The 18670-nt window shown below is 36.7% G+C and overlaps 2 protein-coding genes and 1 long non-coding RNA gene across 16 annotated transcripts in view; 2 read left to right on the forward strand and 1 right to left on the reverse strand.

Moving 5' to 3' along the window:
• The window catches only part of add1 (adducin 1 (alpha)), a 57082-nt gene extending 45823 nt beyond the window's left edge, over window positions 1–11259 (forward strand). For 5 of the 13 annotated variants that reach the window (XM_049466340.1, XM_049466342.1, XM_022676681.2 and 2 more), the window contains 3 exons: window positions 742–1014; window positions 3272–3355; window positions 8177–11259. In XM_049466340.1, the coding sequence (XP_049322297.1) occupies window positions 742–1014; window positions 3272–3355; window positions 8177–8487 (668 nt within the window). In that variant the 3' untranslated portion in view covers window positions 8488–11259. Of the gene's footprint in view, window positions 1–741; window positions 1015–3271; window positions 3356–5390; window positions 5426–8176 lie in introns of those variants that run through there. The other 8 variants (XM_049466348.1, XM_049466350.1, XM_049466351.1 and 5 more) reach the window with 4 other exon arrangements.
• LOC125782410 (uncharacterized) overlaps window positions 1–18670 on the reverse strand; it is a 318736-nt gene that overhangs the window by 125758 nt on the left and 174308 nt on the right. The window lies entirely within an intron of this gene.
• LOC103046282 (WD repeat-containing protein 7) overlaps window positions 13985–18670 on the forward strand; it is a 153251-nt gene continuing 148565 nt past the window's right edge. For both annotated transcript variants that reach the window (XM_022676682.2, XM_049466318.1), the window contains exon 1: window positions 13985–14117. The gene's annotated coding sequence lies outside the window, so the exon portion shown is untranslated. The remainder of the gene's footprint in view (window positions 14118–18670) is intronic.

The following is an 18670-nucleotide window of genomic DNA, read 5'->3' on the forward strand; positions in this document are numbered from 1 at the left end:
CATACATATGCAGGCAAAGTGAATTTAAAAGCGTGTTTTTATTAAAGAAACTGAGGAGGAACATGACATCTACATGCATAACAGTTACTAGAAAATATCAAAACTGCACAAAGTACATTAGTAAAAAAAAAAAAAAAAAACTTTTTTTTTCTTCCTCCCAACATAAAAGAAAGTACAAAATCAGATGAGCATTAATTATTTTTTATTTTATTTTTATCAAGCTGGTTTATCCGGTTTTGTTAAAACTACATGCAGTCTTTGCGCTCTCTGCAGTCGTTTTAGTTGTTTAGATAAAATGGTAAAATTGGGGGCAGGTTTTAAGGTTTTAAAGCCTAGTTTTAGAAGCATGAAGTAAAAAAAAAATTAACAAGCTCACTATATTCTTAGAAGCAGTGTATCTAATATTTATTTTGCTGTAATTTACTTCAAATGGTTAAATGGCTTGTTTGCAGTTTATGTGCAGCTCTAAATATATGCTACACTTTAGTTTTGTGGTTGTCGTTGTTACAAAGCCCTATTTTTGTTTTATGTACTTTATTACATTATTATTCCTTTACACAAAATCAGAGTCTTTGTAAATTGCTGATTACGAAGTAGACAAACATTTATAGATTTTATAGATACTAATATTTATTTTTCAGTATTATTTTAGGGCCTATGGTTTCACACATGGTTGTAAAGTGACTGTACAGATCAGTAGCGCCCCCCGCAGGTTTGGACAGAAACTGTTGTTGCTTCCAGTGCAGGTTGAGGAGTCCGTCAGTGTTCCCACCCTCTCCACCTCCTCAGATCACAATTCAGAGGAGCTGCGCCCCCCGGCAGCTCCCCTTTCCTCCGCTGCCCCCTGCCGAAGCGCCGGGTCAGGTGCCGGGTCAGGTGCCGGGTCAGGGAGGGTCAGCCCCTCTCCTCCGGAGTCCCCACATAAGGAGTTTCACAGCGCTGTGCTGAAAGCCCTCAGCGTCGCCCCAGAGCTCTCTGGGTCGGCTGATCCGGGTTCCAACAGCGAAGCTACAGGTATCCTGGAGCCCCGCCCCCTCCTGACATCACCAAGCGCCCGTCCTGCTCACTGCAGGCTCCTCCCTCTCTCTCTCTGTGTGGGGATTCCCTCTGCTATCGCTTTCTTCACCTGGTTCCCCTGTTTTTACATCTTCACATGTGCTCTCTCTCTCTCGGTGATCGGCTCTGTCTGTGTGCTCTTACCCTTCCCCAGCTTACCCTTCCCCAAACAGCTTATCAAACGATCAGAATTAAACTTAAAGGAATATTTAACCCATAGGAATTAGCATTAGCTCTGCTGCTAACAGAAACTAAATGCTAGTTGGAAGTTGCTTGTCACTGCTGTCAAACAAATATCTTATTTTAAAGAGGCACTAAACCCTAAATCATATTTTTTTTCCCATTATTAGCTGAAATATGTTTCTTTCGAAGTAATAAAACCTACTACTCATGCTTAAAATTTGTATAGACATTTCCTAAGCTTTAAAAACACTTTTACTGTGGTAATTTCTGCCTCTGCAGCGCCCTCTCAGTTTCAACTGTGATATAGGCGAGGACCTAAAATAAGCAAATCAGTCAATCAATACATGGCTGCATCTCAGCCAATTAGCTCTCCCTCCTGACCCACCCCTAAACCCATACATCACCCACTGCCCCTCCCAAACTACTCCTCAACAATAAGTAGGGATGTAACGATACACTTTGTTTACGGTTCGAGTTGATTCAACTCACGATATTTTAAGCAGATTCGGAACAAGCTACTGTCTTAATTAAGCACTTAATTTAGGTTTTTCCATTTTTGGTGACTTTAATTTACTTTAATTAATCTGCATTAAAATTAAATTAAAATATTGTATTTTTCGATTTACTAAGTTCCACATGGAAAGAACGAGTTTGAGGCGAGGCAGGGCAACGGGAGATCCATAACTAACACTTTTAGGAGGCTCCAACTAAAAGATAATACTCTAATTGGCTGTTGATTGGCTTTAAAAAGTAACTGACAAAAAATAAAAAAGCAGTTGCGTGATTGGCTTTAGTCTCCGCTCTTTGCTCACGCCCACTGTTTCTCTGGCCTGCTCTAGTGGAATTCTGACCTCTGGTGTTCGAACAATGCAACTGCATGAGATTAGCTATAGATATATAATGTAATTTACTCTTTCTGCAGCATTTTTGGGAAAAATATTCCTTTAATCCTGATTTAACCTCTGAATCTCAACAACTGCTGTGTGCGTTTTTTAAGGGCGATAATGAAAGGTGATACGATCACTCCTTCATGAACGTGGTGACTCCTCCCCCTCCTGTAACTGGTGTGTTTGTGACTAATAAAGGAGTCTGTGGTGTTTCCAGTGGAAACCCCTACCTGCACTGAATTTACTCACCTGTGTGGTTCCTCCAGCTCCATCTGAGGTGAAGGTGGGGTCTCGGCTCATCTGGTCCTGATTCTCTCTCTCTCTGAGCATAATCCTGTGCTGTGTCCTGCTGTGTGCTGTCCTGAGTGGATACTGGTTTTACTTTTGGTGCAGCTGCTTCAAGATTTAAATCATTTTGATTGAATCTTTGATTAACTTGATCGTTTGTGACTTTCTGAAGATTGAAGCCGATATTTGTCTCTTTTTTATGCTTTAAAAGCTAATGAAATTAGTCAGAATCAGTTGCTGTATGAAAGCATGTATCTAAAATGCCTCTTAATAGAAAGCTGCAGTATAATGCAGCATAACTCCGACCATCTTATTCTTCTCCTCCAAAATGTTCTTTATCTCTAGTTTCTAATTCCAAAAGTTAGTTTTCCCTGTGCTAATACTGTCACATTTTATATACCTAAAAATCTGTTTAAAAATTCTTCTTCAGTATTGCTATATTGATTTTTTTATTATTATTTTTTTTTATTTTGTTACATTAATATTCTTTTATTCTTTTATTATTGTTCGTGAAATAGACAAAAGTTTTTCTTTCTACTGAATAGATAGTCTCTGCACTTTGTTCACGCCCACTGGTTCTCTGGCCTTTTTCACTTTCTGATGTAATTCAAATCATAAATTGAACCGATATGAAATTGTCTTCACTTCTTTCTTCTTTTCTTCTGAGCAGACTTTAAATTCGACCACATTGTCGACATTTATGGCTTTATTTCTATAGAAGGGAAGATAAAGAACTGTTCATGCTTTTATACAGTCACTGAACTGAACTAATGGTCTCCTCTTATGAAGATCATGAAGATCAAACCTGTGATTTATCTGATTTAACTTAAAATAATCTTCTCTTTCCCCCCATTTAGATCCATCACTGGAAGCTGAGGAGGTGGGAAAAGCCCAGAGCCCCACCCAAACTCCGCCCAGCACCCCAGTCCGAGTAGAAGAAGGTAGGTTAATCCAGGTGGTCCAGGTTCTTCCAAAAGCATGTAATCCCCGACTGTATATTTGGTGTGCCACAGGGGTTGGTTCGAGGAACGCTGCAGTTCTTGTCTTTGTCTCTATCGATGTGGTCTTTAACAAATGTGGACATTTTCTTGCTGTTTGTTTGGGATGTAATAAGAGGCCAAGAGGATCATTGGATAACCAATGGTGATTTTTTGTTGTTTTTGTTTATGATTTGGCTCTTTTTTTCTGATAATTGGGTACAAAAATGTCAGTGATTTAATATTTAAACCTGAAACTCCACAAAAATAAAACTTTGCATACCAATATCAATGAAAACTGTTAAAATTTACCTTATTTTATTTCTTTTTTTTTAAGTTTACCTCTTGGCCTTTATTACTTTGGATTACACCAGAGGTCTGAGAATATCACACTTAATAGTCAAATAAATTGTACTTAGTAATAAACATTAGGGCTGGGCGGTATAGCGGTAATATATCAGGCTATTTTACCTTGATTTGCCAAATTTCTCCTGTGTATTTATCTAATACATTTTAGCCCCTGTTTGGAGCTGTGACTCTCGAAAACGAGTCTCTGACCCACCGTAATTTAGCAATGTGCTAACGTGTAATACGTTTTAATTTAAGACAAAGCGTCTAAATTTAAGATTTAAGATTCTGCAAGATTTGCCCTAAAAACACTTGAAAACACTCCTTAAATCATCTGCTCTCAAGATTGAAGCTTTGTCTTCTTAATGTGTGCAATTTGAGCCTCAATTAGCAAGCTAGCTAGCTAGCTCTAGCTTGGTCTATGTTGTGTAGATCATGCTTGATTGCATTACATTTATAGAAATTAAACAGTTAGCTTTAGAAAGCCATGCTAAAAAGGCTAGAAGACACAATACTCAAGTCAGTCAACAGCAGCAACACTGAGCTTTCTTATACTCCATGGATATGTAATTGGATTGAGGCTAGCAACACAAATAACATGGAAAAAAAACTTTAATTTTTAGCTTTTAGTTCATCCAACAGCAGTCGCTTGGCTTCACCCTCTCAGACATGAGACTTTATGATCAGTACTCAGCTCACTGAGCTGGAAAAACATGTAGTTTTAGCCAATCCCATTCTTATCTTAGGGTATTTTCACCCCAGCATTTTTTGCTTCTGTTAAAACGGGACTCTGGTTGGTTTGTTCTCTTTGTCCGTTTAGTTTCAGCAGGTATAAAATCTATAATCATACTCTGGTTCGCTTGTGGTTAGACCATGATCTGGTCTTGATCCGACCCAACAATCTATATTCTGCTGTTATAAGCTAAACTGACGCTGTTTTTAATACGATATATCAGCCAGATAAGGCTAATTACCACAGCTATGAATAAATGCTGTCTCTGCTGCTGCTCCATGGTGTTTACACATGGAATACAGTATGTGCAGCGTTCACTGCTCGCACCCGCGCAACTCCGTTTTTTACTGTGATTAAACACGAACATTTATTTTAAAGAGTGTTTTTAAAAGTGTGCACAGTGATCACTTTAGACTGTGACCCTGTAACTTTGTGTTTTAAGTATTTTTAATATAGTTTTCAATAGTTTTTCACACTTAAAGAGGACATTTGCACAGCTTACTCAAATCCCTTCCCTTCTCCCGGTAATACAGTATACTATAAAAGTAGATACCTCTCAGCCCTAATACATATTACTACAGTAAATGTTTTTAAATGAGAGTTATGTATATCTCACAGCGATACAGTAGTATGACTCTGTGATTGTTTGTTTAGGACAATCGCTCAGAGCTGTGAGGTACGAGGTGTAATCTGATCACTGGACGTTTCTCATTCACTCTTCATACTCATTCTCTCTGGGGTCTTTCCGAGAATGGCTTTAACCCCATTCTGTTTCTTCTGGTGGTCTGTTTTCTGTCTTGTTTGGTCTTTTCTTTGTTTTTCTCTGTCTTTTAAGTTAACACGGTGGCTGTGATTTGACCTGCATAGATATTTTTTTCTACTTGTGCTTTTTCTTCTTCGTGGCTGCGTTACACTCAGGAGATGGAAATGCAAAAGAGTACCTGTTGCCATAGTAAGTACAGTGTCCCCGCCCCCTCAGCTCCTCTTCACCTCCATGCTTGTGTTCTCCTCCTCCTCCTCCTCCTCCTCTTCTTCCTCTCGCTGCATGGCCTCGTCTCGCTCTGTCTCTCAGCTCTAACTCATCTGCTTTATCTCCTCGCTCTCTAGTCTCGCCTCCAACTTCAGTCCTGTAGATTCTCTCCTGTTCGCTGGAGTCGTCTCAGATCTTCTATCAGTTTCTCACCAGCTTTTGGAGTCCAAGGTCACTGTTACACAGTATATAGACTACTAGACATGTGTGTGGGCAAGAAAATTACCGTACCATATAATATACAAACAATACAGGAGTTACGATTCTAAATAAAGCAATATATTGCGATTGCATTTATTCAAATATTGTATTTTTCACATTATAAGGTGCACTGCATTATTTTGCATTATTTTTAAAGTCAAACAAGTGCTGGATGATGATCTACACACAGAATTCTCTCCTGAAAACTGTTTATTTGAGTGAGTAAGTGCATAAAGCTTAGATTTCCAGATTTCCACTAAGGCTGGGTGCAGCAGCATTATCATTAGTGACTAACTGCTAGTAAATGCCACCCCAACAGTGCTATACTAAGAAAACTCTGAGTGTTCCGGTAAGCCAAGTCGATATTATCTAGGGGTTCGTCCATGTAGCTTGTTTTAACACTGTAAACGTGAAGGCTACAGTCCGACATAATCAACTCTAAATGGCGAAAGAGTTAACACGCTTAGCGCGTTTAGTTGTTAATGCTAAAGCTGCTCTAGCAGTGCTAGCCGAGGTTAGCAGCAGGCTACAGGCCGATAATACTCACCTCTGAATGGCAGAAGAGCTAGCACTTAGCATGGTTAGCAGCTAATGCTAATATTGCTGGAGAACTAAACTATAACCCTGTACTTCAGCAGAGTGGCTTTTTTTACTACTCCTTAATACCTGACTGATAGAATTCATACATAATCATAAGGATGATAAGGAGCTCTGATGATTTTTGGGGAAATTAAAGGATTTTAAGTGCAGCTTATAGTGCAAAAAATATGGAAACTTAAGTGCAATGCTGCCATCTGCTGTCTGATACTAAAATTTACATGAAAACTAAAAATTAAATATTTAAACTATGAATCGATACAATATTGCAAACTATAATGTATTGCAATACTTTGATATATTTTCGATATGTTCTTACGTCCCCTACTTTAAAACAGAACAGGCCTCTGTTTTGCCATTAAGAGGAAATTCAAATCATATAGAGGTTATTTTTGCGACGTCTAAAAAAAAAACACTTTTACAGAAAAAAATCAAAGATTACTTGGAAGATTTTTAGGCAGATGACACTGCTGTGGAGATACATGAATGATGAACAAAAGCACGAGCAGAACTATGGTCTATTTATAGATGCATTAAAAGAATCTGAATTAGGTTTGGAGCCTGCTCTCTTTAAAATGTGCCTTATTTATGCATTTAATCAAAATAATAATTCTTGGTTATTTTCTACATATATAAAAATGCATCAGAAGTGCTTGTGTTAATTGGAGATTAGATGAACCATATAAACATAATTATAACTGGAGTATTTCCTTAAAGATGCTCGCATCCAGAACGCTAAATCAGATTATTTAAAAAAAATATATATATATATAAAATTAAAAGTGAAATAACTGATCGGAGCATCTTGAGATCATTCCAGCAGCAAAAGCTCATCCTAGAAGCTTCTAGACTCTCCTGCTTTCTGAACCTCTGAGATTAACAGATAACGTGGACGTGTTTCTATAGATACTTTAGAGCAGGTAAAGTATGATCATAGTGTTTCTGATCTGATCCAGGATGAACATCCTGTCCAGGTACTTATTTATGGTATTTATTATTCTCTTGTTTATGGCTTTTGCTCTGTTTTTCTCTATTATAAATGCTGGTTTGAGCTTTGGCAGGTTTGAAAGCTGTGTTTAGCGCTGTGGATTCTGAGTTACGTGTCTTTATTTAAGTGTGTGTGTGTGTGTGTGTGTGTGTGGTTTTGATGAAGAGTATTTGTCAGCAGGTCTGACTGTCGACTTTTTAAATGTGTTTATATGTGTACATATATTAGTGCATCTCGAAAAATAAGAAGAATATAAAGTAACTTTTTAATGATATTCTATTTTTTCGAGATGTTCTAGTATAGTATAGTAATCTATATATATATATGTGTGTGTCCTGAGGGTTGATACTTGTTCTTTGTTATTTATTTGCATGGATGTTTTAATTGCAGTAGTGGTTGATTTTGGCTGTGCAGTGCCTGTGTGGTGAATTATCCTGTTCAGACAGGTTTCAGCTCATGAATTTGTTCTTATTTAAGTTCATATTTATATTTATAAAGTTTGGTTTGATGACTATTTCAAATCGTTTAAATTGTGGGCTTGAATCTATTATCTATGAAAGTTTAACTTTTTGAATGGTATTATGGAAATGAATTAACTTTTTCATGATATTTTAATTTTTTTTTAAATGTGTCTGTATTTAAAGGGCTGTTTGGGTACTTTTGGACACGTAATGTAAGAATGAAAGCGCTGCTGCTGCTGTTGCCTTTTTTTGCGAGACTAAGCTGAAGCTGAAGGACGTTGAAGGACGTTGAAGGACGTTGTGCTCTCTGAACCCGAGGCTTGCATGGCCTGTGCATAGTATTACATATCATCCGTCCTCTAAAACCTTCCTCTCGTTTCTCTCTCTCTCTCTCTTCCCTATCCCCCTCTCTTCTCCTCTCCTGCAGAGGCGCAGCAGGACCGGACCCCTAAAGACGACAGTGACGCCGCCACCCTGAGACAGACCCTCCCCGACCTGACCCCCGACGACCCCTCCGAAGCCGCCGCCTCCGCCGCCACCCTGCTGCCCACAGAAGAAGCTGCCCCGGCTCCCGTCGAGCCGCCCGCCCACCCGGCCGGGGAGGAGCCTGCCGCGGCCGACGATGCCGCGGGCGACCAGGGCAGCGACGAGTCCCCCAACAAATCCCCCTCCAAGAAGAAGAAGAAGTTCCGCACCCCTTCATTTCTTAAGAAAAACAAAAAGAAGACGGAGACCTAGAGAGACGCTCTCCTAGGAAGAAACGGCATCCGATTGATTTCCCTTTTTTATTTTCCTTTTTATATATATATATTATATATATAAATATATTTGTTGGCTTATGTTGTGTTCACCTGTAGTTTGTGCCAATTATCTTTTTTTTTTTTTTCTTAATTGTAATGATTTGCTTTTATTATTTTGCGTTTTTAACAGTTGCTTTTTTTTAGTGTGGCGAGTGACTGTGTCCTGTTCGGTAAAGTTGCGTAAGTTGCATAAAGTGTGGCTTTAATCACGCATGATGAACGCATCGGCAAATGCGTCGGCCCACACTCCAGAAGAGTTTTATTTTATCTCTCTGTTTTTATAAGAAAAGAAAAGAAAAGACTAAACCAAACTTTAAAAGAAAAAAACGACTAAACTTAAAACTAAAATAACCACTAGAATGTATTGGGAATATTTTAAAATGTATCAGAAGCTGCATTCACACAGCCGATAAACTTAGCCGATAAAAATGTGCGTGTAAGATGAATCTGATACACAGCGACAGTGCATGAAGTTGAACAGCAAGATCAGAATTTATTTTATGAGATTTTATGTTAAAGAGAAAAGGGAAAAATGGATGTAGGTACAAGAAAAAATGAACAACAGCAGGGAGTATAGGCTTCAGTGGCAGTGAATAGTAAATTATAGACTCATGTTTCAGTTCAGACTCAGTTGGAAGGCTTTTAGCACTGATGCTTTGTGCTTAAATAAAGTTTAAAAGGAAGTGAAGCTGAGATTGGCTGAATAAATGTGTTTTCTATGAAAAGCCCAGCTTTCAGTTACTGGAGCTCCTCTATAACTCCTGTGATGCTGGAAAAGCATAATGCACAATGTTCAGACAAATGGAACAGATGTAAGTCACTTTTTAAAAAGAAATAAAAGATCAGATTTGGGCTGATTTTACCTGCTGTGTGAACGTAGCCTAAGTGTCTTTAAAAAAATGAAGAAATATAATATGGAAAAAAAAATAATCTAGCAGCAAGATTTAAAACCTGAAATCTGCATGGTGCTAAATTGTCTAACCCTCACGTCCACGTGCTTCATCATTTCTGAACAGGTGACGGCCTAATCTGCGAGGCTTTGTTGAAATGCAATACAGTGCTACAGGTTACGATCGTACCATGCTAAATGAAACTTGTTAAAAGTGGGGAAAAAATGTTAAAAGTGGAAATCTGCCCATTTTTAAATAGGAATTTCCTAAAACTTGAGATGTTAAAACAGTCAGAGTGGATATAGAGTGTGTAAAGATCTGTTCTATTAAATTGTTCACAGTAGTGGTGAAAATTAAAAGACATGCCCTAAATGATATCCTTGCTAAAACACAGACATGCCAAAAGTCACGGGACAGCAGTATGTTATTTGTTATTGGGTGCCAGACAGATGAGACGGACGATTGTGAGCGGCAGCGTCTTGAAAAAGAAGAAATCCATACTAGTTGTTTGACCTGTGAATATTTGGCTTGTCCAGTATAAAAATCTAAATGTCCACTTTACAACTTTTTCTCATTCTTTTTTCTTTCTTTACTTTTATTATTTTCTATATTTTGTATTAATATTAAATATATTACTATGAGACTAATAAGGAACTTGGATTTGGAAATATATATAGTAAACATAGTAAACCCAGTAATGCAGACTTGAGGAGATTATGGAGGACACAACCATTTTTCCCCATCTTTATTTACTATGTAATTCCATTATATGTGTTCATTCATAGTTCTGATCTCGTCTATATTAATCTATTATGTAGAAAATAATTAAAAAAAAGAGAATTCAAACAAAATGTTATTAGGAAACAAACTGTTTGGATAGTAAATAAACTTCTTCATTTCTATATGTGTGTTAGAGCTGCAGGGCAATATGACAATATTGCATCATGTTTTTATAAATGTTTTAGTACAGAGAGTGTAGCTAAATTAAAGCTGTTAAATTGGATGGTTTTCAGCTAAAATAAAAGTAATAAAAATCACTGAACTGTGCATGAAAGAGTTTTATAATAGCATTTTTTTAAAGACTCTCTCACAGCTGATGCTCTTTCTCTGTGTGTGAAAACACTGCGATAAATATCTCGTATTCTAAAAAAACGTCTTTTAAATATCGTGATATAATAATTTTAGCGTATCGCCCGGCTCTAGTGTGGGTTAGTCGTGGCAATGCCTCTGTTCTGAACATTTCTCTACACACTGAACTCCACTCTGACCCGCTGTGTTAAAACTGAATGAACTCAATTCTGCTGAAACAGTAAAAAAGCTCAGTTGAGTTTAACTCTATAAGGTTTGAGTTTGAGTGAGATCAGACAGGCAGAGGATTGAGTCTTCAGAAGAGATCAGTTTGAACATTAGTTCTGATGTCCGACTCTGTAGGTGAGCTAGTCTGTAGAGGAGGGTGTTTTATTGCAGTCAGCAGCAGCGTATAAACTTATTTTTATTAAACTGTTTATAAATCTGTTTATTTTAGCGCAGGATCTGAATTAACTATAAAATGTCTGTTTGCTTTTAGTTTTTATTAACAGATGATGATGATCACCACTATCATTGAGTTTATGAAACGTGTTGCACCCAGAACTACATTATTATTATTATTTGTTTTTTTGTCTTCACTTTGACTTCTTATTTTTCCAGTAACACTATAAAATGTCATTACGTATAGCTGAGGCTTTGCTGTTCGTTCATGTTTTACACTGTGCAGAAATGCAATATTTACCACTTCCGATCACCACTTTCCTGTTATTAAAATGAAAAACATGGTTTTATTTTCTTTCTGTGATTTTTATGAATATAAGCAAACCGTTTTGTACTGACTGTGACTTTAATAAGCTCTACCTGAATGGGATTAGTTTCTTAGGGGGACGTCTGTAAAAAATGTTTCACACTTTTACTCAGTGATTAAACTCTTGCCTCTGGACTACAATTGAAAAAACAGGAGGATCAGTGAGTTTTTAGGTTTTTAGGTGTTCAGTAGCTCCTCCATTTCCACTCGCTGTTGTGTTTTAACGTGGATCTCCGTGGAAACCGTGGTGCGTCCAAAGTGTAATTACGGTGCGCGGCAGTGGACAAATATCTATTTTATTAAAGGCGAGGAGACGAAACTCAGAGATGTGGATCCGGACGGGACTAAAATTACCGGAGGAGCACGGAGTTCAGAGAAAAACAGTAGATAATTCAGCCTGTAATTTTCTCAGAGGACGTCTGAGAAAAACACGAACATGATCGTTCTGGACGGGAATAAAATCACAGAGGATAAAAAAAAAAACATAAAAGAGAAAATTACCCAGAACCCCCTGAGAAAATAATCCAGTCCAGATAGGGCTATATACGAACACCTCTGCAATAATAAGCTATTTTATCCCCTAAATGATGTTTCTGAAAACAAATAATAACAAATGAAAGCCTGACGTTCTGGTCCCTGCTATTCATTTATTAATTTATTAATTCCTATATTTATTTATACATTAAGGATTGAAGTCTGTGGCAATTGGATGCCAGATCTTACCCATCATATGAAAACATCACAACACCAAGAGCTGGGAAATATAACGATATTTGAACATATTATATTACATCTTTTTGATAAGCATATATATATATATTTAACCCTGTTATTTTTATTAGTCAGGAAAGGCAGTGGTGTTTAATTATCCAAAAGAGAAACCAAAATAATCCTAACAAGCAGTAAGTATATCTCATTACTAACACCATTAACACTAATTGTTCGATCAATATTTAGTGCAATGGAGTTTCTTACCATTACCATTCCACCAAATATTTATTATTTCTGAACGTTTTATGAATATAAACCTTTCTTTGCGTTATTTGAGGTCTATAAAGTAGCAGTAATGCTAGTGAAACCTGTTGGCCAAAAATCGTTTGCTGTAGAGAAATGGTAACATACAGGTTATTTTTTCTTTGCTTTTTAGAAAAAACCTTAATTCTAACTTCTAAATTTAAATGAATATCATAAACAAATAGTTAAACACTTTAATTCGACGTTTTAGCAGTTCAGCTCCATTTACCCCCATTCATTTATAAAACTTACTTTCGGGCGCCCTCTAGACGTGTGCAGTCAGCGTGCAGTACCAAAACTGACCACTAGAGGCCAGCAGAGATATTTTAGAGAAGTGAGTGCCACTAGAGGGCGCTCCAGAGTGAGTCCAAAATAAATGGGATGATATGGAGCATTTAAGCAAAATCATAGATAATAAATGTTTCTATTTTTATACTAAAAAATGATCCCATTTTCTAAAAAACAGAACTATTTTAAATGTTTCAGGACCACAGACACAATTTAAAAGCTTTTAATTTCCAGTTTTTAAATCAACTTTTTAAATTAACTCTTGCTTACTACGTACGGACAAGCAGCCTCTGATACTGCTTTTAGCTGCCCATTATATTCAGGTATTCAGACAGGATAGACACTAAATAAGCAAGTTAAATAATATAAATTCATGCTAGCATTAATGCTCTTTTCAAAACATGTTTGCTGTAAAAAAAAAAATATATAAATATACAGGTCATTTTCCCATTACTGTTTTAGCTAAATTCTTTATTATACTTTCTAGAATTAAAGGAATACCGTGACTATACTTTTATAGAAGGATAAAAAGGAAATAGAAATAAACAAGTACATATAAAGCATACAAAAAAACAAACACTAACATCCCTCTCCCCTACAACCTTACCCGAATATACAGATAATCAAGCATATAAACAGTAGCTAAATAGCAAAAAAAATAACAATAATAAGTATGTAAAAATGATGCACTTTACATCGAACTTCAGTTTCAACACTCCAGCTACAGAGTATCGGGGAGCTGTAAAATTGCAAAATGTTATATTTTATCGTATTTTATTAAGGTCTCACGCGCCAGGTGTTACCATCGATCCATGCATCCCAAAGGTACTGCGCATGCGCTGGCCAACACAATTTAATTATTTCTCGTGTTTTTTATTTATAATTAATCTGTTTTAGGGGGGTTTACGTGCATTAAACAACCTGGACGCACTGTCACTGCACAAAAGTGTAATTGGAAAGTAATAATTACAATTATTTTCATAACTAAGTACAAAAGCAGTTTGTAAAGAGCTATATTTGCCATAACTTTGCCATGATACACTGATTTATGCAATCCAAATCTAATAATGTACATCTACTGGAATTTCACGGGGTACATGCCCTAAAATAGTGCTTCTTTTGTATTTGTACACGTAAATATACATTAGAGCAGCACGGTTCGACAAGGTAGGACAATTCGACAGAGGCGGTGTAGTGTAATAGGTTCTAATAGAACGTAATATTATATATTTATATATATATATATATATATATATATATATATATATATATATATATATATATATATATATATATATGTATATGTATATGTAATATGTAATAGGAAGTGCAGTACCTAAGCTGACCACTAGGCGCCAGCAAGTTAACGGCGCTGAGGTTAGCGCCTGCGTGATGACGTCAGTGTGCGTGGCGGATCAGCTGACTGCAGTCTGAGGGTGAATTTGGAGAAGATCAACATTAAAACCGGAGGCCGAATTTCAGCTTTAAATCCGGTCAGAGCGCCGCGGGAGAGACATGCTGCTGTAGAGACCCTCACCGGTAAGACCCCGCCGCCGCAGCGCGGATACCCCGCTCACAGAGCCGCTAAACCCGCTCCCAGAGCCGGGCTGCGGGGTACAGAGAGCCGGGGAGCTGCGGAGCGGAGAGCGGATTCAGCCTGATATAATATAGTATAACTAACGCTTATAAATCCTAATATAACCTAATATATATATATATATATATATCTCACCTGCTCCTACAGCCTGACTGATATAATATAGTATAGGATAACTAACGCTAATATATATGGTCAGCTTAGATATATATATATATATATATATATATATATATATATATATATATATATATATATATATATATATATATATATATATATATATATATATAAAACCCACCTCCTGCAGCCAAATGATATGTTATACTAAAGGTTAACTAACGCTAATATAAATCACCTGTTCCTACAGCTATTTGCTCCTAAACACCTGCATCTACACGCTGTATATTCCCTTTAACTCATTAATTAAGCTATTTAGGGGTTAATATGATGTTATTATTAATGTGGGGTTAATTTGGGCTTTAGTGTGCTTCTCCTCTCAGACTCCCAGCTGCCTTTAATCAGCTGCCTAAGTGAATTTTAAGCTCATATAAATCAAATATTATAGTATTTATCACGATTTCCTAACATCTGATGATGTTTCAGCTGCTATTAATGCATTAAATGTACATATTGTCGCATTCTGAGCTCTTATAGACCTGTTTTCCCCTCATAACAAGGTCATTACCTACATGTATTGCTTTATTTTGTTTGTGTTTGTGTTTAATGCTGCTGTGTGTTCAGTTGGACCAATCAGGCGCCCAAGTGAATTTAAGGCTTAGTGCTTGCAGTTGTTGCATGATCTCTAATGAAATTAAAGCTGCTAATATTGTAGTTAAGGGGCATATTTTATGTGTTTAGTGTTTTTTTTTTTGGCTCCAGCTGCTTTTAATCAGGTGCTCAAGTTAATTTAAAGCTCATTTGAAATAAATATTATGATATTTATCACAGTTACATAACGTCTGAATATGTTTAAGCTGCTATTATTGTAGTTAGTGAAAATATTGTTGTAGTCCTGTTTTCCCCTTATATTATGTTAATTACCTACATTTATTGCTGTGTTTTGCCCTCTAAGTTCTTCTAGTTATAGTTAGACCGAGTTGTTGTGGTTTTAATGGAGCTGTGTGTTTGTTGTTCTCGTCTTGTCCATTTTTGGCCCTTTCTGCCTCTAATCAGGTGCCCAAGTGAATTTAAAGCTCAGTGCTGGACGGTGTGAATCAAATATTATAATATTTATCATGGTTTTAAAACATATGATGATGTATAAGCTGCTGTTAATGTAGTAAATGTAGATATTGTCATATTCTGAGCTCCTACAGTTCTGTCAGAGATTTGTTAGCTTGTTTTCCTGTTCTAACAGGTCCGTATCTTTACATTTCTTGCTTTGTTTTGATCTGTTTTCATTATATTTCTGTTTTTGTAGTTAGTGAAAATATTGTTGCATTTTGAGCTTTTATGGTCCTGCATTACTCACGTCTAATTTCTTCCAGTTATAGTTAACATTGAGACCCTAGTTTATTTTGACTGATTTGTTGTGGTTTAATGAAGCTGTGTTTATTTGTGTTCAGTGTGTTTGTCCATTTTTGGCTCCTTCTGGCTCTGCTGAGTGTATTTAAAGTTCATACTGGATGAGATTAATCAAATAATATTAAGATATATAATGGTTATATGATATCTGATGATATTTAAGATGCCATAAATGTAGTTAATGAACATATTATCATGTTCTGAGCACTATCAGACCTGTGAGAGCTTTGTTTGCTTGTTTTCCTCTTTTAACAGACCCATATCTACAGATGATCTGCTTTATTTTTAGGGATGCACCAAATAATCAGTAACTGAAACAACAAAAAAGAAAAGCTTATGTTGTTTGTCTCGAAAAGGGAAGTCATGTAATGTGCTATTTTGGTGTCTGTTTAGATGTTAAAATGTTCTTGTTCAGTGTTCAATAAATAATTGTAAATTGTAGTTTTGTGATTAATAGTGTTCTTCAGATATTGAGATAGAAATGCATGTAGGCTATATTTTTTATTCAGTAAAAAAAGTCAGAAGTGTCAGAATTGTTAGATCTTCAGTCTTTGGACCCATGTTTCATTTTGTTCTCTTTTGGTTTCATTTTGGTACATCCCTATTTATGTCCAGTTATAGCGTTTGTGTGGTTAATTTTTTTTTTTATCAGAAATTGTCATTAATTCATGTTTTTTTTGGCCCTAAATCATTTGTAAATAAGCTGTCGTGGAGTTATAGAGCTGTGTGTTCAGTGTGCTTGTTAATTTCTCACCCCTAAAGACTCTTATTTGTGGCAGACCAAATTCTGTCCTCATTATTTGTTGAGTTTTATGAAAATATTATGATATCTGTTGATATTATAGCTGTTATTAATGTAGTACATGATTTTGTTTCTGTATTCTGAACACTTATAGGCCTGTCAGGAGCAGAAAACAAGCGTAACACGCTCTAACACAACAAATATATTAGGTTTTTTTGCTTTATAGTATTTTATCATGTGCTCTCAATAGAGTAATGTGTAAATATCTTTATATTTGAGTTTGAGGAGATGCTTAGTGTTTGAAAGTCCTTCTACATCACAAGTCCTTTAGGCTAGAGTTATAGTTTTAAAACTCTATAAAATTAATTTAATATAGCTGTTAACTGTAATTGTGAAAAAGTTATAGTAGGACCCAACAATGCCAGCAATGCCATTATTTTCAGACATTGGTCCTGTTCACATTTAGACCCTATTTACACCTGGTATTAATCTGCATTAAATATTTGCCAATTAAAATATTTTTTTCTGTTTATTATATCGTCAATAAATATTATTAAATAAGCTATAAGCTTTTAAATGAATGCAATGATTAAAATGTTCATTTTGGAGCATCTCTATTTAAAAAAAAAATCATAATGCAGTTAGACCCTACAGAACAATGGAATTGTAATTATTAAGAATTTTCAGACATTAAAGAGTTTGTATATGAAATAAATAACACTTGAAATAGACGTTTACATATCCCTAATCAATGAATAACTACAGAAATTAATTAAATTTGAACCATCGATCTGGACGATATATTAAAAATATTGCATCATGATGGTTTAAATAATTTTCACATTATTAGGTATTTATAGCAATATATATATTTTTTTTTACGCACAATTTCCTTTTATTTAAATTCAGGGTTTTTTATTATTACATTTTTGTGTATATATATATATACACACACAATATATACATAATTATATATGTTTGTGACGGGCTTGCATGCAGGTAACTGCTTTAGTGTTTCTGAAAGATCCCCAGAGACTCAGCAGGAATTTCTGGACTGTGTTTTATTGGGCCTAAACCCAATCAAACACTGTTTAAACTAAACTAAACTAAACTAAACTTAACTAAACCCTCTAACTCAATCATCCCTATCTGAACATCCTGTCCCTCACTCTGCTCTGTCTGATTCCTCATTGATTCGTCAGAAAGCGTGCAGATAGACCCACTGCTGAGCTCGTGTTCAGTAGTCTGTCTCTCTGAACAGTGGAGGGATACGGGTCTGAACGCCGCGGCGCTTTTAGTGCAGGAGGGACGTTTTTATTTAGTTCAGAATGGAAATCTCTAAGGTCAGGATGAGACTGGCTTCTTTAGTGAGGATCAAAACTGCGTTTCGGAGGTTTAGGTTTTCCATGAAACGACACAAACTTGTGAGGTAATGTAAGGTCTCTCTTTATCTGTTGGTTTCTGGTGGTTTTACTGGTTTTGGGTAAATATGGATCAAAAACTTTTCTTGATTTGATTATTCTGAGATTAGGTTTGTAAACTTAATGTGAAACAAGTGGGTGCGCATGTAGACTGTTCTGACTGTGGATTCCCTGAGGTCAGCATGTTGGATGGTCTCTTCCCCAGGCTCTTCCCCAGGCTCTTCCCCAGGCTCTTCCCCAGGCTCTTCCCCAGGCTCTTCCCCAGGCTCTTCCCCATTACTGAGGTCATAATGTTGGATGGTCTCCACCCCAAGCTCTTCCCCCAAGCTCTTCCCCCAAGCTCTTCCCCCAAGCTCTTCCCCCAAGCTCTTCCCCCAAGCTCTTCCCCCAAGCTCTTCCCCCAAGCTCAAACTCATTATTGAGGTCATCATCTTGGATGGTCTCCCTCCCCCAAGATCTTTCTCCAAGCTCTTCCCTCAACTCTTCCCCAAGCATTTTGTACTGAGGTCAGCATGTTGGATGGTCACTACCTGACCTCATCCCCAAACTCATCCCCAAACTCATCCCCAAACTCATCCCCAAACTCATCCCCAAACTCATCCCCAAACTCATCCCCAAACTGAGACTGAGGTCAGCATGTTGGATGGTTCCCCCCTCCCCCCCCCCCCCCCAAGCTCTTCCCCAAGCATTTTGTACTGAGGTCACCAGCTCTTCCCCAAACTCATCCCCAATAATTCAGTACTGAGGTCAGCATGTTGGATGGTCACTGTTAACCCCTATGGCTTAGAGTGTGCTGTTTATTAAA

Source organism: Astyanax mexicanus, chromosome 17 (genome assembly GCF_023375975.1).
Source record: "Astyanax mexicanus isolate ESR-SI-001 chromosome 17, AstMex3_surface, whole genome shotgun sequence".
Taxonomy (NCBI): Eukaryota; Metazoa; Chordata; class Actinopteri; order Characiformes; family Acestrorhamphidae; genus Astyanax; species Astyanax mexicanus.